Here is a 21,723-nt window from a genome sequence, read left to right as displayed (position 1 = left end):
CATATGCCCTAAGTCACCCCTTCTGCCAAACCCCGTTCATCCGGGGTAATGCACCTGTGCCCTAATTGACCCCTTCCGCCAAAACCCGTTTATTCGGGGAATTGCATCTGTGCCCTAAGTGACCCCATTGTCCAAACCCCGTTTAACCGGGGTATTGCATCTGTGCACTTAGTGACCCCTTCCACCAAACCCAGTTTATCCGGGGTATTGCACCCGTGCCCTAAGTGACCCCTTCCGCCAAACCCCGTTTATCCGGTGTATTGCATCTGTGCTCTAAGTGACCCCTTCCGCCAAACCCTGTTTATCCGGGGTATAACACCTGTGCCCTAAGTGACCCCTTGCACCAAACCCAGTTTATCCGGGGTATTGCATTTGTACCCTAAGTGACCCCTTCCACTAAACCCAGTTTATCCGGGGTATTGCACCTGTGCTCTAAGTAAACCCTTCCGCCAAACCCCGATTATCCGGGGTATTGAACATATGCCCTAAGTGACCCCTTCCGCCAAACCCCGTTTATCCTGGATATTGAACCTGTGCCCTAAGTGACCCTTCCGCCACACCACGTTTAATCGGGGTATTGCATCTGTGCCCTAAGTCACCCCTTCCGCCAAACCCCGTTTATCCCGGGTATTGGACCTATCCCCTATGGGTTCAATGACAATTGATTAAAAAGTATGTTGAAAGTATTTTGAAATACGGTGGCATAAAGGTGAATTAGTGTTATGTTTTATCTCGTTGGAACGACTTACATATTTCTTAAAAGCAACTTTGTATCTTCTTTAAACGATTTACGTTTCTCGTTAAAACGACATATCTGTCTCGTTCAAAAGACTAAGTAACTCGTCAAAACGTCTTACGTTTCTCATTAAAACGACATAATTGGCTGAACATAAACATTGTATCTTACCACAGCCATGTTTACCACGTTGTGATTTCGAGTGGTATCATTACGTTGTTCTGATAGGCCTATATGGCGTTTTAACAACATGTTTAAGTCGTTTAAATGAGAAACGTATGTCGTTTATACTAGGTTCGTATTTCGTTTTAACGCGATAAAAAGCAGGATGTATGTCCCATCCATGCCACCGTAGTTGAACGTTCTATGAAAGTGTTAATATTTCTGTTGACCTGATAGTGCAATAATGCTTTGTTTGACATTGTATCTTCCCGTAAAGAAGACTTACTCACGTGATAAACTGTAAAGAAGACTTACTCACGTGATAACCCCCCCCCCATTGTTTGACATATTATCTTCCTGTTCAGGAGACTCACACAAGTGGTGTCAAAACTGATAACCAATCGAATCTTATTCTAACTTGAATGACTAAGGGCTCTCATATATACTCATACTCGATTCAACGAAAATAACTAAATACTTTTAAAGAAAAAAAGGTCGACTGAAATTTTGTAAAATGTTATGACCGAATGTTTAAATGCCGAGTTGACTGAAAAGGATACAAACGATGATCTCTACGTGGTCGCACGTGGTTGTCACTATGTTTTAGTTTAGCGGAAATCCTTGTTCAAGATTACATTTACAAAGTTTGGCCAATTTTGCGCTGCATTTAGTTGAATATTCAATTGCAAAAGAGACATATATATTGAATGGATACAAACAAGAATGGTTCGCTGATAACTTTAAACTAAAGTAAAGCTATAAAAATATGAAACTACAACATATATAACAAAAAGTGGATACTATTGATCCAAATATTATCGAAGATAGTATGTGTATTGCTACGGTCTGGAAATTATAATTTTAAGTGGACTTATTTACCTAAAATTACAAATATCACTTTTCTTTGTAGAAGAAAACAAATAGTTCCAATAGTATCATAGTTTAATAAGAGCCTTAGACTGACATTGGGTACTTATAATATTTACACAAACTTATCAGATAAAAAGTCTAGTTGTAGAACATTTTCTACTATAACTACATGTTTTTAATAGAATTATACAAATGCACTAAAAAATGACTTAATATTAAGCTTATATTGACAACATGTGATATACTTGCATGACTATTTTCTTTCTTTTCGTTGAAATCATGTATAATTTTACAGCGCTCAAAGCGCGATACAGTATAAAACTTTTTTTACGATAGAATGAGGCTTAATCATTCAAAATAAGATCAAAACAATACATTGTATGAATGTTAACATTTCCTAATATGAGGGGAGATTATATAAACAAAGATCAATCTACCAATTTCTTATATCGTTTAGTGATAAAATATCATGCGCTTTGGGTTCTCACCAAAGTATAAGACCATACGTGTTTAGTTAAAACGATTATGAATTCGTTCCAGTTTTTTTTTTATTTAGAAAATTTAAATATCATTTATATAATAGACGTACGTATATACAGATTGTTGGTTTATATCTTTTCAATGTATATATTTATTTTCTTATTCCTCGTAAATTTATCCACCAAAGAAAAGTTCAAACATACCAGTTGGAGAGTAGATTTCGGACAGGAATACCTTTCGGAAATGGGTGCTTTTTGGCTTATTTTGTAAGTAACCTTTAACTTCCATACATAATATCAGCTAGGTAATTGACATGTTACGGTTGTTAAAGCAAATGGCGGCATGATAGTGTTAATTTATTCGGAAAAGTTTATATGTGAACAAGTAGATATATAATGCGTCATCGAATGTCTTGCTATAATAGCTGTCTCGATTGACATGTTGAACATCTCAACATTTCAGATGTAAGATTTCTTGGTCGTAAACTAAGAATACTTAGGGACACCGGCAGAATCTATACAATGTTTTTACGATATTTTAATTACTGCATCATACGCCAAAAAATGAGGATACGCCTGACAATTAACAATCTTAACCTTACCATCTTTAGTAAATGGCACACATGGTCAGAGGGGTCGTTGATTTGTAACCTCAAAAGCCCCAAAAGCTACGCGACCGCTGGCAATCTTGTTATTGAAAAGGGATGCTAATAAGCCATGATTTAGCTATGTGCTGTTCAACCCACATCTTTGGCCTGGGATTATTTAGTGCAAGCCTAATATACAGAAATTATTTAAGGACGGCACTTACGAGTATGTGTATGTATATCTCCTGAATAGTAGGGGCTGGCCATGACAATGTCAAACAAGAACGGGACATATTCACAATGATATATTTCATAATACTGTGCACATCGTACACAGAATTTCTGTGCATTTCCTTACTGTACACTCCTACATGGAAGGGAATAAGAATAAAAAAAATCATTGCTTGTTTTCCAATTCATTTCAACTTTCTATAACATAAATACGAGTTTGACATACTTGGTGTTATATTCACAATTTAATTGACGGACACATACTTTGTGTTATATTCACAATTTAATTGACATACACATACCGGGTGTTTTATTCACCATTTAATTTACATTGACATACTTGGTGTTATATTCACAATTTATTTGACATACACATACCGGGTGTTTTATTCACCATTCAATTGACATTCACATACTTTGTGTTATATTCACAATTCAATTTACATACACATACCGGGTGTTTTATTCACCATTCAATTGACATTCACATACCGGGTGTTTTATTCACCATTCAATTGACATTCGCCTACTGGGTGTTATATTCACAATTCAATTTACATACACATACCGGGTGTTTTACTTACCATTTAATTGACATTCACATATTGGGTGTTATATTCACAACTTAATTGACATTCACATACTGGGTGTTATATTTCCAATTCAATTTGCATACACATACCGGGTGTTTTATTTACCATTTAATTGACATTCACATATTGGGTGTTATATTCACAACTTAATTGACATTCACATACTGGGTGTTATATTCACAATTTAATTGACATTCACATACTGACTGTTTTATTCACTATTTAATTGACATTGTTATATTTGGTGTTATATTCACCATTTATTTGTCATTGACATATTTGGTGTTATATTTACCATTTTATTGTCATTGACATAATGGGCGTTGTATTAACCATTTAACTGTCATTGACATAATGGGTGTTGTATTCACCATTTTATTGTCATTGACATGCTTGGTTTTATATTCACCATTTAATTGTCATTGACATAATGGGCGTTGTATTAACCATTTAATTGTCATTGACATAATGGGTGTTGTATTCACCATTTAATTGTCATTGACATAATGGGTGTTGTATTCACCATTTAATTGCCATTGACATAATGGGTGTTGTATTCACCATTTAATTGTCATTGATATACTGGGTGTTATATTCACCATTTCATTGCCATTGACATGCTGGGTGTTGTATTTAGCACTTATGGTACATCATTACACCGCTAACAGAAGAACACCATTTAAGATGATTCATTGGCATAAGATACATGGTTTATTAGCATATGTAGATCGCACAGCGTCCAGCTTACAACTAAATAAATGAAACAGAGCTTTGTCTCTAGTAAATCAATAAATATTATTTAGACCTGGTATTGTCAATTTAACGTATAAAACATATATTCCACTGGGCATCATACAACTGACATAATTATAACTTCAATAACAAAATACACGCCATCATTGTAACAATAAGCATAAACTACATAAAAAAATACATTTACATGAATATATTCGAAAAACTATAGTTAACCATTTCAATGACGGGTGGATAATAATTCGGACACAAAACAAGCAATTGAACCAATGTCTTTAACACTATGTACAACTATATTCGTTCGAAAACATGTGTTTTTATAATATGTAGAATTGGACTGGGATGATGAAGGAATATGTTGCATAAATTCTGCTTAACATTTGCAAGCAAGTATTTCTGAAGGAATAATGAGAATGGGTGCAAGTGGGGGGGGGGGCTTACAATTGGCCACGTGACCTCTGACCGCCTTATCGCTGATAAATCACGTTTTAGCTATGTACGCAAATTAACCCTGGAAAGATTCAGTTCAACCCGCAGATCTATAGATAAAATTACAACGGCCTGAACTTATATTTATGATGTCTACAAACCGATCGTCTTTATACAGATAAATAGAATGGAAATAGTTGTGTAAGGTATACTATTGTTTAATAATGGATATTTTGTTAGTTGCGTGTGTCTGTAAAGGTGTATTAAGTACATCTGATGACGTAATGAACAAAGCGTGTTGGTTGTGTCTCGTTTTTGATGATGTATATGGAGGTGCACACCTATTTATCGACAGTCCCTGTTAGAGCATCAGACTTGTTAGTTTAAGCCGCATAATGGTAGATAGCACTTTTTCATGGACGCCCGTTGAACGTCCCTCCAAGGAGGACGGTAAGCATTTGTAGGGGTAAAGCGGCGGATCCATCATCCTACCCGGGATAAAACGTCATTGGTCCTTTTATAATTCGTCTTTAGGGTAATTTCATGTAGTCCCTTAAACAGGAAAGAAAATTATTTCATCTAAAGATGATTAGAATAATGTATTCACGTGTCTATTTCCGTCTTAATTATTCAGTTAAACAACCTTTTTAATAGACACACACTATTACAAAAATAATTGAATCATTGATCTGTTAAATCAATTTTAAGGGCCTAACTACATCTTTGTACCTGCATTGGAAAACCCAGTTAATATATGGGAGTTCCAGGTTACATCTAATAAGTCCGTAAGGTAAATTGTAGTAATGTTTGGATAACTATAATTACGTTTAAAAGAATAATTGTATTTTACATCTATATTTCATATTTGAAAACCTAATCCAAAGGTAATGTATTTCAGTTAATGGTTCTTACAAATCAAAAGAAATTCAAAAGGTATGCGCAGTGGCAAAACATGCACTCATGAGAGGTCAACTAGACACACCACGTGACATGCAAAGTGTCAAAACATTCACTCATGAGAGGCGTACTAGACACACCACGTGACATGCAAAATGTCAAAACATGCACTCATGAGAGGTTAACTAGACACACCACGTGACATGCAAAGTGTCAAAACATGCACTCATGAGAGGCGTACTAGACACACCACGTGACATGCGAAGTGTCAAAACATGGATTCATGAGAGGTTAACTAGACACACCACGTTACATGCGAAGTGTCAAAATATGCACTAATGAGAAGTTAACTAGACACACCACGTGACATACGAAGTGTCAAAACATGCACTCATGAGAGATTAACTAGACACACCACGTGACATGCAAAGTGTCAAAACATGTACTAGTGAGAAGTTAACTGGACACACCACGTGATATGTGCAGTGGGATAGCGTCTACTAATGGGAAGTGAACTAGACAGTCTACGGGACATGCACAGTGGCAAAACAAGCATTTGTGAGAGGTTAACTAGTAAAATCCACCGATATATGTATTGTCAAAACATGCAATCATGAAAAGTTAGCTATGCAAAACACATGACATGCGCAATGCCAAAACATGCACTCATGAAAAGTAAACTAGACAAACAACGTGATATACGCAATGTCATAACATGCATGTATGAGACGTCAACTAGGCAAGCCACGTGATGTACACAGTGTCAAAACATGGATTTAAGAGAAAATTACTGGTAAACCGAGTGATGTACGCAGTGTCAAAACATGAATTTAATAGAAAATTACCGGTAAACCGAGTGATGTACGCAGTGTCAAAACATGGATTTAAGAGAAATTTACTGGTAAACCACGTGATGTTTGTAGTGTCAAAACATACACTTGTGAGAGGTTAACAAGAAAAACAACTCATACACAATTTAAGTCAGACAGGATGTGACATGTTTTGCAAGTTTTGTATAAGTGATAGCCGAAATACACAACTAACATAAATTATCGAATGAAAATCAATTAGAAAAAAGGTTCGGCCTAAATATCTATTTAAAAATAACATTTATGCTTACGTTAACAACTTTGATTTTATTTAATTGACAAATTAATAAACTTCATTAAATGCTTTTATATACTTTTCGGTCGTTTTAAGAAATTTATCAGTTAAATAAAAATAATATTCAACTGTTTCTATCAGTAAAATAACATTTCGATACTTTTCACTGTTGTGAAATGGTAGCTCGTTCTCAGTTCTAAAACATTGCACACAGGGCTAAAAAAACGTTAAGCTGAAATGACTTCACGTTCGCATACAATTTGGTCAATGTTTCTGAGAAACAACAATCACCTGTCATTTTAAATCATTTTTAGACATGTAATAAAAAAAGACTTGTTTCAGTGTAGGATTGCTATAATTTTTAACTAGTGAACACAAAAAATGTTAATATTTCACTCGTGAAATATAGCTTTCCGTGCTCACTCGGTGAAATATATAACGATCTTATACTGAAACAAACAACTATCCGTATATCCTCAGGTTCATTATAAACAAAACAAGCGGGTATTGTTTGCTTACCACAATTTCTTTCTTCACCTCCTTCCGTGCAATCTTCATCGCCATCACAATCCTTCGAAAAATGTTGAACGTTTTAACCTCACGAACAGACATAATTTTTTATAGTAGTATCAACATTTTATTACAGGTACGGAATGTAATACTGACAAATAATACAAAATATTATGTAAGTATACGTGAAATCGGTACACCTGTCAATGTCGAATGTTGTTTTAATATTGATAACGGCTACTAAGTACACTCTACTCTTTGAAGAAACCCGTTTATAAATCAAAATTTATAATTATATGCATTATGATCGGTATAAACGCTATCAAGTATAAAAAGATAATTCTTCGCTTACCACAGTTTACCTCATCACTTCTATCATTGCAGTCATTCTCCCCATCACATATCCAATCATTATAGATGCATTGCCCGGAAGTGCAACGAAACTGGTTTGATTGACAGGTTCTCGTCTCTGAAAGTATAAATACACATAACCAAAGTATCGTTTTAATCAATTCAAATCATTTCATATCTAATTATTTAAATTAAATTATTTATAGCCCAAACAACACTGTCTAATATTTTCAATAACCCTGTATCTAAATAAAAAGGACAAGTGTTATTTTCATGTTGAATTGGAGTGTTAATGGGTTAAACGATCATCGAATGAATTTGACCAAGTATTGTCGTTGTTTTTTATTGCTGCCATTGACTCTTGATTATGCTGTCTTCAGCCTTTGAACTAATAAAGAGGATAACTAGTATTACTCGGTAGCGATTGCGTATAGTAATGTGATACGTTGTTTTCATGTTCAACGTCATAAACAGTATCGAAGCTCCAATAAAACAAACATTATATAAATATTGTTAAAATGCATCAGTATTAAAGCGTTGTGTATGCACATGATTACATTGCTCAATATTCAGAAAAAGGGCTTTTGTTTGTAGGCTAACGAAATATTGCCTGGCCGTCTCACGCGAATTTCCGAAAAATCCCAATCACCTTTTGATATACGGCGGTAACGAACACGAGAAATATAATATGTTTAGAATTCATACGAAAATAAAACCAGTGCTTTAGGGAAAACAGACAGACCCTAATTGTGAATTCATCGCAAACGGTTAATTTACCCTCAGTCATCAGCGGCATCGTTCCGTTCGGTAAGCCACTACCAGTTTCATCAAATGCAAGTCATCAAAATCAATATGTGTCATTACCCGTGTCACACCGTGTTCAAGTCACCAACACACGGACATGTTTAGTATGCCACCAAATATTAATAATTCCAACATCCAATGTGAAAAATCACACAGGGTTCAACAAAAAGCTCCTGTCAACAGTGCTACAGCTAAAAACAGCTAAAAAAACATCTAACTAACGATGACGCTATAAATAGTCAAATAAGACAGCAAACTATCCAAATATAGTTCAGGTGTTGAAAAGTATGTGTGAACAGTTGTCATTTTATAAATATTGGTTATTTTAATGTATGTAGGGTGAAACCTAAACAAATCAAAATGATACTATATTTGGTAATAACTATGCTTTTATATCGTTTGCAAGAAAGCAAAAAGGAAGACACAAAAGCGGTTGTATTGCGATTTTGATTAAAGATTAAGAATTCAATAGCTCTATATGTAACAATCATTGAATCAAAATCTGAATACATATTTTGGTTTAATAATGATAACTCTTTGTAAGCTTCTCATTTTGAGGAACATATATATGTGGGAGCTATGTATATTCAATCTGAAAACTCGCCTTATTTTTCACAACAAATGTTCGACCTTATGGAAAATCAAATTAGTAACTTTTCATTGAAAAAGAAATACATCGCATTAATTGGAGATACCAATGGTAGGACAGCGTGCCTAGACGGTAATTTAATGGTTGATGATTTTCTAACAAACTATTTTCATTTTGATTATGAGACTTTGACACAAAAATGAAAATCAAAAGATACGAGAACGAACAATATAGAACATAGACTATTAAACATATGTAAAAACAATAATGTAATCATACTAAACGGAAAGTTCTTACAGATAAAAAACGTTGGTGAAATTTCTTTTCAACGTTGTTTGTGATTGACTACTGCTTTACAAGCATTTTGTTGCTAGACAAATTTTTAAACTTAAAGACCCTGACAACATATAGTCGGATGGCCACTTACTTTAAAGTGTCTCTTTGACAGTAAACTCACGTCCAAAAACTAATAATATGGTAAACGAACCTGAGTCGGAACACATCCTTAAAACATGCTCTCAATGGCAAACTTATAAAAAGTAGATGTTTTGTAACAAAATTAATCAAGAACACTTGGCTGTTCTTATGCAAATGGTAGAATCAATAAATTCTCAAACAGAAAAAGAAAAATTAAAAGTAGTAGTTGACGAAATCAGTAGCTTGTTCATTAATAGTTCTAAAAAAGTGTTTTCAAAACCCTATATAACGTCAATGATAATAATAATAATGCTGATAATAAACAAACTAAATTATCACATATTTGCTATAAGTCTATGCAATATGATAATTCCAGATCTTTTAAAGTAACTGTTAACTTGCACAAATGTTAAACTAATGACAAGAGTAGCCTTATTTGTGAAACATTTAATATGCAACGTATGTCAACCAGTGTAATTTCTTCCGTTTATGTTAAATTAAAGTAATTATATTGAGTTTACCAATACCGTTTGTAACTTATTTATACGATATGCCTGTTCAAGACACAGCCTTTGTAATCTGGCAGTACATTGTATATTCCTTTTATCCCTTTTATTCTGTAAATATACTTATAATGACTGTCTCCCTCTTTTCCATGTTATGAGAAATATTTCATACATGTACAACCATAAAAATACACAACCATTTATTTCCGCCACTCGGGACAAAGTCATCCTTCTTCGTATTAGTATTATTAAGCTGACTAATCTTATTGTCCTCATGTTGTCATGTATGTATGACCTGAGTGTAATTAAGTTATTTGTTGTTGTTGTTGTTGTTGTTGGTAAGGATATATGACAGAAATTGCGACATCTGCGGTAATGTAAATTTACGCAATAAATTAACACGACAAAGAGACTCTAAAGAGTGTCACTACAATGAAACCAGACAGAATTTAAGAAAGAACATCTTTTAAATGAAGTTGAAAGAAATGGTTTGACTGGTAAATAAACATGTATTACAATTGTGGGCAAATATTGTTATATGGTTAAAAACTCATCTTGTAAATGATTTAATAAAACATGTTTGAATATCACGTCTTACTCCCCGCTTTGTTTGGAAATAATGTGTCAGACAATTTGCGCTCTATACTCCGTTCACATTGTTCTCTTTTCAAAAATTGTCGGCAGTAAACGATGAAAATATATTGTGGTTATCAAAATTTAAATGAAAATCACCAAAAAAAATGTCATGAGATATTTTTGTGGTAGTATACTTTTTATACACATGTGATTACAGATTAATATGTCTATACATACATTTTATTTATTTTATCCACTGTCTATCAATTTAATCTACCTTTACACATTAACACAAGTACTGTATCTAAATATTTCCTCTCTAGTCCACCCTTTAATATGAACACATATACTGTCTCTCTATATTCCATTTGTAGTCAGCCATTCAGCATGAACACATCCACTGTCTCTGCAAAATCTATTTTTAGTCAACCTCTACAAATGAACCAATCCACTGTCTCAAACTATTCCGTTTTTAGTCAAACATTTAGCTTGGACCCATCTACTGTCTCTAAAAATTACCTCTTTAGTCCACCACTTAAAACGAACACATCAACTGTCTCCAAATAATCCGTTTGATGTTAACCATTTAGCATTAATACATCCACTGTCTCTGCTTTTTCCAAATTTAGTCCACCTTTATAATGAACCCATCCCATTCTCCTAGATATTCCGTTTTTTATTCAACAATATAGCATGGATCCATTCACTGTCTCTAAATGTTACCTCTTTAGTCCACCCTTTAAAACGAATACATATACGAACACTGAACATTCCGTTTACAGTCAATCATTTAGCATTAATAAATCCCCTGTCGCTGCAATTTCCAATTTAGTTCACCTTTCAACATGAACAGAACAACTGACTTGTTATAATTGAAGGACCAACGTTTTACATTTTTTCCCGTTTGTTTGGGGTGGAAGGAGGTTACGATATTTAAAATCTCACAAACATACACACAGTAGTACCAGCATTGTATTAGAGTTCGCCTTATCATACAGAAAGGTAATACTGACAAATAATACAAGAAACTGTGTTAGAATACAGAATGTTAGAATACATTACATGACTACACCTGTCAATGTGTATGTCTATCGATAACGAGGCCTTAAACTTTGTTACATGAGAAAATTCGATTTTGAATATATAATTCGACGGTTTATGACCGGTATAAACACCAATAATTATGATTTTTTTGCACTTACCACAGTTTACCTCATCACTTCCATTATGGCAGGTCGTATTGCCATCACATACATAAGTCTCACTGATACACCCTCCGGAAGAGCAAAGGAATGCGCCGGATGCACAGGTGTCTGAATATATAAATGCGTCTTACACATATATAACATTTCTAATTCTGAATTAGATACTAGCAACACTATACTGGATCATTCATATCCAATACAACATTTTTTTTAACTTTTCAATGACAATATAAGTTATGAAACTGGACAAGCGGTTGCTTTACAAAATAATTTGTATTAAATATGTAGATAAAAAGTTGAATTATATGTGTTATATATATGTTATTGGTTTAACGATAAATGAATGAATTTGATCGATTGATGTCATTTTTCATTGCTGCCAGTGACATTTTCATTATGTTGTTCCGAATTTCTAAACAGACAAAATGCATGGTAGGTATGGTTATATATAATTTCTGAAAAGTCGCCATTCAGGGTATGGCGAAAACGTTCACGTGGTATTCATAAATAATAAAGAGTTAAGAGCTGATTCTGTGCTTTAGGTTTAAAAGACATATACTCATTGTTAACTTGGCGCACACATTAAGAACATCTGACAAAAAACTGCAAAGTCAGCAGGAATGCGCATTAACGAGATCAATTAACAAGACATTTTGTTATAAACTGTGAAACTCAAATGAAATTAGACTAGGTTGATAATATTACCACGCTGTCAAATGTGGTTGAAATAAATAGTTTGACAAGTTTGTAAACATGTGTTGCAAGATTTTGCAAAAAAGTGTGTCATTGTTCAAGAGTCATCTTATAAATTGTTGAATATCACATGCCTTAGTCTTAGTCTTAGGGGCTTACTCGACACTGTATGTGGTGGCCAAGTATTTCTATTTCTGACTGGCAAAATGCACACAATAAATAATGTGCACCATTCAATATTTCGTTCACATTGCCCTCTTTTCAAAAATAATCAGCAGTTTGCGATGAAAATTTATTGTGACCTTCAATACTTGAAAAAAAATCAGCAAATAACAAAAGGTAATGGGAACTGTCTTTGTGGTGGAAAACTTGAGTCTGTATACACATGTGTTTACGAATGGATATAATGCTATAGGTATACTCTCGACACGTGTTGCTTGATGTTTAGTATTGTACGAGTATAACTAACTAAAATTGTTGAAATTTGTACACATTTATAATTGACTTTTTGATGACCATTGACTTTGTACTATAAAGTTTATATTAAACTGCTTGTGCCAAACGTATTTGAAATTAACTCTTATCGCAATGTTTAATTTTATGTCATGCGCGATTGAGTCCGATGTAAGTTATCGGGAATACAGTTTATAAAGAACATATTATATATTGGATACAAATACAAAATGCTTGTGCCTTTGATTTTAGTTCTATTCTGTAATCTGATTTCAAAAACACATTAGCTTAGGGTGCACCTTCTTTCATTTTTCGAGAAATAGAACATTTTGAGTCGAATTTAAATGCTTTTCTTAAAAAGTTATACTTTTAATCCTGTTTGAGAAGTAAGTCTGTGGTTTGAAACAAAATAAGTAAAGAATACTCTGCCGTGGAATGAGGAAGTCTATCTGGAAAGGTGGGGTTTTATCGAGTGAGCATTGTTATCCCATGTTTAAATGTGCCCAAGCACTAGTTCTCAAAACTGTTCAATTTTATTTATTACGTTTAAAGTCAAAGTAAATACATTTCAATATGTCAATTTCAATTTAAAACATATAAACATTTTACGCTAATCTATAAGAGTATGTCACATTTTGATGCCTGCGTAAAAGTACATCAACTCGACCAACAAGAAGTAACCCTATCCCAGTGTATCAACCGATTCACTGAACATAGTGATCTATGAGATCTATGAGAGTATGTCACTTCTTTTTGCCTGCGTATAAGGACATCAACTCGACCATCGAGAAGTGACCCAATCCCACAGTATCAACCGAATCACTGAACATAATTATTTTTCTTATTTGTTATACTATATTATTTATCATGTAATATGAACCCATCAACTCTCTTTTATAATTCCCTTTTTAGTCCTACTTATAATATGACAACATCAATTGCCTCTAAATATTCCCTTTTAACTCCTATTTGTACCATGAACACATCGACTTTCTCTGAATATTCCATATTATTCCACGTTTAAACATGATCACATTTTCTGTCTCTAAATAGTCCAAATTTAGTGGCCCTACAACATGAACTTAACAGCTGCCCCTAAATATTCCCTACTTATTCTACATTTCAACAGAAACACATCCACTTTCTCTTCATATTCCGTTCATAAATCCGTCTTCAAAACATTAACACATCTTGGAATTCCCCTTTTTGTCCATCTTTTACACTGAATCACCCACTTTCTCTGATATGTCTTCCTTTTAAGATGAAAACATCCTCTGATTCGTAATATTTTTTGTCTTACCCACCTTCAACATTAACACATGCTCTGTGTATTAATATTCCCTATTTAGTCCTACTTCAACATAAACATCTCATAAAATATCTCTATATATACCCATACCTAGCCCACTTTGCAGATGAACACATTAACTTGCTCTTGATACTTGCATATTTAGCCCACTTCAACGACAACACATCGTCTTTCTTCTAAAATTCACTATCTAGCACACCTTTAACATGAACGTACCCACTGTTTCTTAGTATTGCCTATCTAATTCACCTTTCAACAAGTAATACACCTTTTAAAATGAACATATTCAAGGTTCTTAACATTCCCTATCGAGTACAACTTTAACATGAACTAATTCACTGACTGTTTATATTGCCTACCTGGTCTGCCATCAACATGCACATCCACTGTCTCATTAATGTCCTATAAGGTTACCATGAACACATCCTCTGTCTCTTATGTTTTCATACGAAGATCACCGCCAACATAATCATATCGCATGTCACTTAATATTCCATTCCCTACCTAGCCCACCATCATCCTGAACATATCCAGTGTCTCTTAATATTCCCTATCTAGTCTGCCTTTTGACATGTCAATTTCCACTGTGTCTAAACACTACTAATTTCACTCATGTATAAACATGACTCCATCCGAGGCTCTAAATATTCCCTATCTAGCAAACCTTCAACATGAACAAATCAACTATATCTAAAACAAATACCCTATTTAGTAAGCCTTTTAACATGTACACGTTCAATGTCACTACATATTCCTTTTTAATCCACCTTTTAACAGAAACACATCCAAGGCTGTCGAAAGTGTCGATTTAGTCCACTTTTAACATTAATGCTCCAACTGTCTATAGTCCCTATCTAGTGTACATTAAACATGAACTCATCCACTGTCTCTAATATTTCCTATTAAGTCCACCTGCAGCGTGGACACATCTGCTGTCTCTAAGTCTTCCAACCTAGCCCACCTTCAACATGCAATTTCCTTTGTTTCGTAATAATAATCTAGTTTATTTTCAACATTACCACATCCATTCCCATTTGGCCAACGTTCAACAAGAACACACACTATGTATCTTATTAGTCCCTATTAAGCCCAAGTCATCTTGAACACATATACTCTCGCTTGAATTTTCCGCCTATTTCTTTCACGAACGCATCCACTTTTGCAATATTCCCTATATTATGCTTATCTTTAACATGAACACCATCTTCGGCCTCTTCGTATTCATAACATAGTTCACCTTTTAACATGAATACATTAACAATATCTTACCATTCCCGATATAGTATACTAAAAATGCTTCCTATTTATACCACATTTTAATATGAACTCATCCACTTTTTAATCGTCCCTGTTTACTCTACGCTCACAAAAACTCCACTTTTTTTATCCACCTTTTAACATGAAAACATCCCATCTCAAAATATTCTCTATTCAGACCACCTTTTAATATGATCACATCCACTTTTTGATATTCCCTAAGAGTCTACGCTCACAATAAAATAATATTTTATTGCTTGACGATACATTTACATAATATATGATGGAGATAACTATAAAGAAATAGAAATAGTGCAATGTAACAAAGCTTGCGTTTTTGTTAAAAGGAAATGCAAATGGATTTTGACCCAAGTTTTTCAACATCAGTTACAACACTTCCCTAAACGTCACATAAAAAGCAAAATGATTACACATAAACTATGAAACCAAATGAAATATTACATTTTAACGTACAAATAGTGTAATATTTCGTGTAATGCAATAAATAATAATAGAAACAAGTAGAAATTTAGTGCAAGAAATAACATTGAGAGATAGATATAGCGAGACAAAAAAACAGATGGATGGGAGGAAGCAGTGGTATGCTTATTGTGCTACTGTCGAGAGTGTTTAAGAAACAAAAACTGCACGTTTTATGTCATTGTACTTCCGTAAATATTACAACAGTATCTCCATAAGAGGGATTTGAAGATGCGAATGTAGTTTGAATTGCTGAAAGGATGAGCTCATCTAGTGTTCTGAAAAAGTATATGCCTTTCGACTACAAATAGAGAGCAGTTGTAAGAATTAGTTGGTGCCTAGTACTCAAATAAAGTTTTGCATTTTTACCTACACTGATCGTGATGCCTCATATTGAATTTTTTTCGGAGGTTTCTTTTTCATATGCAATACAATCATCTCATACTACTGAATCATATTCGAGGATTGTTCTTTAGTATGAAAGGTCAATTTTAATATTTTGACGAAACTTGATTTTAAAAGCTTGAATTGAAACATGAACCTTCTGTGCGTAATAATGTTTTCAATATATGGTGCCAGGTGTCGTTAGAACTCAGAGTGACCCCTTAGTGTTTGTGTGTGTCAAATAAGTAAGTGTTGTTAAATCAAATACAAGATGTGGGTGGGGTTTATTTGACAGTGCGCAAAATAATCGCTTAAGTTTTCGATGGATGGAATTGTTTTCGTGTGTAAATATAAAAAAGTTGATAGGTTGTAGAATAACGAGGTATTAATCATGACTGATTTTTGAAAATAAGATTGTTGTATTCGTGTTTGAAGAAAACAAAATATCTGACAAAACACTGCGAAGTCTGCAGCAATTATCATGTGCGATACCATTTATGTAGAAATTGAGCTCTTAACAGTATAACTACAATGTAATCAGACTGAAGGTGAAAAGATAATACACTTTTCAAATAAAGTAAAAGGAAATGGTCTGACAGGAATCTTAGGCCTAAATCTCAATAGCTTATTCCACACTGTATGTAAAGACCATGTATTTCAATTTCTGACTGACAATGTGCACTCAAAACGAATGCGATCCTTTCAATATTTTGTTCCCATTGCTATCTTATCAAATTTTCTCATCAGGTTACGATACAAATATATTGTTGTCATCAATAGTTAACGAAAATCAAAAACGTAAATTTGTTTCGTTCGTGTATACTCAAGTGTGTTTACAAATATGATGACGAATAAATATTTAATGTATAGTTGTACTCTCCTTACGTCCTATTTGATGTATAGTATTGTATTATTAACTAATTATTGTTAACAAATATATTTATATGATGACCATTTACTATAATATATCTCACATTAACTGTTTACTGCCTGTGTAGGGATGGGCATATTGCCATATTAATTTGAAATTAACCCTTGACGCCATGTTTAATTCTATGTCATGCGTGTTTGTTTTCAGCGCTTAGTTATCATGAATAAATTCATTAAGTAAATAATAAACATAAAAATGTATCCAATTACACATTTTCAATTGTGTTTTTTAAGTGAAAATCATTATTTTTAATAAATCGTAGCGTATGGTCTTTTTAATGTTAGTTTACTGTTATTCGGAATATATGCTCCTGTAGATTGACATCATTTGATAATAAGTACCCAAACTTCCAAAATATTTCAGTTATCATAATTAAATTTTAGTTGTGTTTAATATGTACGTAACACACTGGCGTTGTACACTGCATACTAACCTTTTGGACATTTGGTAATTCGAATTGTATCCAACCATGAACATTCACATATTTTACTAAAATTGTTAAGCTACATTGAAATATAAATAAAACCATAACCGAAACGTTCGTAGACCACTGAAATATCTTCAATTAAACTGAATGTAAATAAATATATGCATTACATGCATTTATCTTGCAGCACAAACAGCGACTCTTCAGATTATTTCGACAACCTTAAAACTCTCAGAAATGAAAACAATAAACGTCCGGTGCTAAACTACCTAAATATTAACAGCATACTGTACAAATTCTATGAAATTCGTACAGTCCTTGATGATAAACTTTTATATCTGCTCGTAATTGCTTAGACCAAACCGGATAAGAGTTTCAACAACAACCTTTTCACTGAAGATGGATATAAGTTAGAAAGACGAGATCGCAACTGCCATGGTGGAGGACTGATGGCCTTCACCCGTGCTGATCTCCCCTTTTAACGCCGCAGGGACCTGGAAAATGATCAACTTGAGTGCCTTGATTCTGCGCTTGTATCGAAAACCGTCGATGTTACATCCAGCCTTTGAAAATTATTAAAAGTGTTTGGACAAACTGTTAATAACTTTTGAACACATCATCTGCATAGGAGATTTGAATTATGACTTACTGAAAAGAGAAAAATGTTAACCTCTTCATAATATTTGTGATAACTTAAGCCTGGAAAATATTATCTCTGAACCTACATGTTTTATGAAAAATTGCAGGCCCACACCTAACGATGTCATTCTCACAAATGCAAAGTATTGCATGTGTACAACTGTAAACTTTAATTGCGGCCTACGCGACTGTCACAACATCATAGCTACCAGTTTAAGAGAACAATGTGAACCATTTATGAAAAAGAAGGTCACTTTCACGTCATACAAGAACCTTGGCAACAAATCATTTAATGAACATCTTTCTCATGTACCGTTCTATCTCGCCCATATCTTTGAGGACATGGACGAAATGTATTGGGCCCACGAACACCTATTGAAACAAGTTATTGACGAGCATGCACAAGTAAAACAGAAAACCCCAAAAAGGAATCTACCACCTTATATGAACACAACGTACCGTAAACTAGAATCTATACCTGTTTATTTCCAAGAGCGGTGCGGTGGAGGACCCAAAATCTAAGGACTTCTGGCCGACAATTAAACCTCTCACAGAAATCTTCAAATAAATCAGATAACCCAATAATACTTAAAGACAACATAGGGAATTTGGTTTCAGAATAAAAGCTCGTGGCCAAAAAATGAAATAATTTTACATTAATATAGCCGAACATATTGGAAAACCTGAAACTCAGGTTAAAGATAAACACCATAGTCTTGACAAAATAAAGGAAAACTGCCAAATGTTAACCTGACTTTCATTTCACCCCGGTCACCGATAAAGATATTGGAAAATACATTGACAGGTTAAATAAAAAAAGCAACTGGTATAGATTTGATTCCTCCCAAAATCATCATTGCTGGCAAAGATACTTTACAGGCTCCCATCCGAAACATGGCCAATGAAATTATTAGCCAAGGATCATTTCCAAAAAGTCCTAAGCTAGCACAAGTTACCCATATTTTCAAGAAAGATGATCCCTTTATTGAAAAGAAATATAGAACAGTCAGTATTTTACCATCAATGTCCAAATTATATGAACGGGTCATAAGTGAGCAACTGATTAGTCATTTTGATAATAGTTTTCATCCTTTCCTGGCAGCATTCAGAACATCATTTGGGTGTCAAACAACCCTGATAAGGCTTGAGATATTTTTGTGGTAGTATACTTTTTATACACATGTGATTACAGATTAATATGTCTATACATACATTTTATTTATTTTATCCACTGTCTATCAATTTAATCTACCTTTACACATTAACACAAGTACTGTATCTAAATATTTCCTCTCTAGTCCACCCTTTAATATGAACACATATACTGTCTCTCTATATTCCATTTGTAGTCAGCCATTCAGCATGAACACATCCACTGTCTCTGCAAAATCTATTTTTAGTCAACCTCTACAAATGAACCAATCCACTGTCTCAAACTATTCCGTTTTTAGTCAAACATTTAGCTTGGACCCATCTACTGTCTCTAAAAATTACCTCTTTAGTCCACCACTTAAAACGAACACATCAACTGTCTCCAAATAATCCGTTTGATGTTAACCATTTAGCATTAATACATCCACTGTCTCTGCTTTTTCCAAATTTAGTCCACCTTTATAATGAACCCATCCCATTCTCCTAGATATTCCGTTTTTTATTCAACAATATAGCATGGATCCATTCACTGTCTCTAAATGTTACCTCTTTAGTCCACCCTTTAAAACGAATACATATACGAACACTGAACATTCCGTTTACAGTCAATCATTTAGCATTAATAAATCCCCTGTCGCTGCAATTTCCAATTTAGTTCACCTTTCAACATGAACAGAACAACTGACTTGTTATAATTGAAGGACCAACGTTTTACATTTTTTCCCGTTTGTTTGGGGTGGAAGGAGGTTACGATATTTAAAATCTCACAAACATACACACAGTAGTACCAGCATTGTATTAGAGTTCGCCTTATCATACAGAAAGGTAATACTGACAAATAATACAAGAAACTGTGTTAGAATACAGAATGTTAGAATACATTACATGACTACACCTGTCAATGTGTATGTCTATCGATAACGAGGCCTTAAACTTTGTTACATGAGAAAATTCGATTTTGAATATATAATTCGACGGTTTATGACCGGTATAAACACCAATAATTATGATTTTTTTGCACTTACCACAGTTTACCTCATCACTTCCATTATGGCAGGTCGTATTGCCATCACATACATAAGTCTCACTGATACACCCTCCGGAAGAGCAAAGGAATGCGCCGGATGCACAGGTGTCTGAATATATAAATGCGTCTTACACATATATAACATTTCTAATTCTGAATTAGATACTAGCAACACTATACTGGATCATTCATATCCAATACAACATTTTTTTTAACTTTTCAATGACAATATAAGTTATGAAACTGGACAAGCGGTTGCTTTACAAAATAATTTGTATTAAATATGTAGATAAAAAGTTGAATTATATGTGTTATATATATGTTATTGGTTTAACGATAAATGAATGAATTTGATCGATTGATGTCATTTTTCATTGCTGCCAGTGACATTTTCATTATGTTGTTCCGAATTTCTAAACAGACAAAATGCATGGTAGGTATGGTTATATATAATTTCTGAAAAGTCGCCATTCAGGGTATGGCGAAAACGTTCACGTGGTATTCATAAATAATAAAGAGTTAAGAGCTGATTCTGTGCTTTAGGTTTAAAAGACATATACTCATTGTTAACTTGGCGCACACATTAAGAACATCTGACAAAAAACTGCAAAGTCAGCAGGAATGCGCATTAACGAGATCAATTAACAAGACATTTTGTTATAAACTGTGAAACTCAAATGAAATTAGACTAGGTTGATAATATTACCACGCTGTCAAATGTGGTTGAAATAAATAGTTTGACAAGTTTGTAAACATGTGTTGCAAGATTTTGCAAAAAAGTGTGTCATTGTTCAAGAGTCATCTTATAAATTGTTGAATATCACATGCCTTAGTCTTAGTCTTAGGGGCTTACTCGACACTGTATGTGGTGGCCAAGTATTTCTATTTCTGACTGGCAAAATGCACACAATAAATAATGTGCACCATTCAATATTTCGTTCACATTGCCCTCTTTTCAAAAATAATCAGCAGTTTGCGATGAAAATTTATTGTGACCTTCAATACTTGAAAAAAAATCAGCAAATAACAAAAGGTAATGGGAACTGTCTTTGTGGTGGAAAACTTGAGTCTGTATACACATGTGTTTACGAATGGATATAATGCTATAGGTATACTCTCGACACGTGTTGCTTGATGTTTAGTATTGTACGAGTATAACTAACTAAAATTGT

At 33.8% G+C, this 21,723-nt stretch overlaps 1 protein-coding gene across 1 annotated transcript in view; it reads right to left on the bottom strand.

Annotated features, from left to right (window-relative positions):
- Positions 1-4,352: 4,352 nt before the first annotated feature.
- The window catches only part of LOC128221592 (sortilin-related receptor-like), a 127,254-nt gene continuing 109,883 nt past the window's right edge, over positions 4,353-21,723 (bottom strand). The window contains exons 14-18 of the mRNA XM_052930198.1: positions 20,550-20,660; positions 11,797-11,907; positions 7,704-7,820; positions 7,361-7,412; positions 4,353-5,392 (exon numbers count right to left, since the gene is read on the bottom strand). Coding sequence (XP_052786158.1) covers positions 7,405-7,412; positions 7,704-7,820; positions 11,797-11,907; positions 20,550-20,660 — 347 coding nt within the window. The 3' untranslated portion in view covers positions 4,353-5,392; positions 7,361-7,404. The remainder of the gene's footprint in view (positions 5,393-7,360; positions 7,413-7,703; positions 7,821-11,796; positions 11,908-20,549; positions 20,661-21,723) is intronic.

The sequence above is a fragment of the Mya arenaria genome, chromosome 16 (genome assembly GCF_026914265.1).
Source record: "Mya arenaria isolate MELC-2E11 chromosome 16, ASM2691426v1".
Taxonomy (NCBI): Eukaryota; Metazoa; Mollusca; class Bivalvia; order Myida; family Myidae; genus Mya; species Mya arenaria.
Note: the sequence above shows the minus strand (reverse complement) of the source record. Positions and strands in the feature narration are given on the sequence as shown.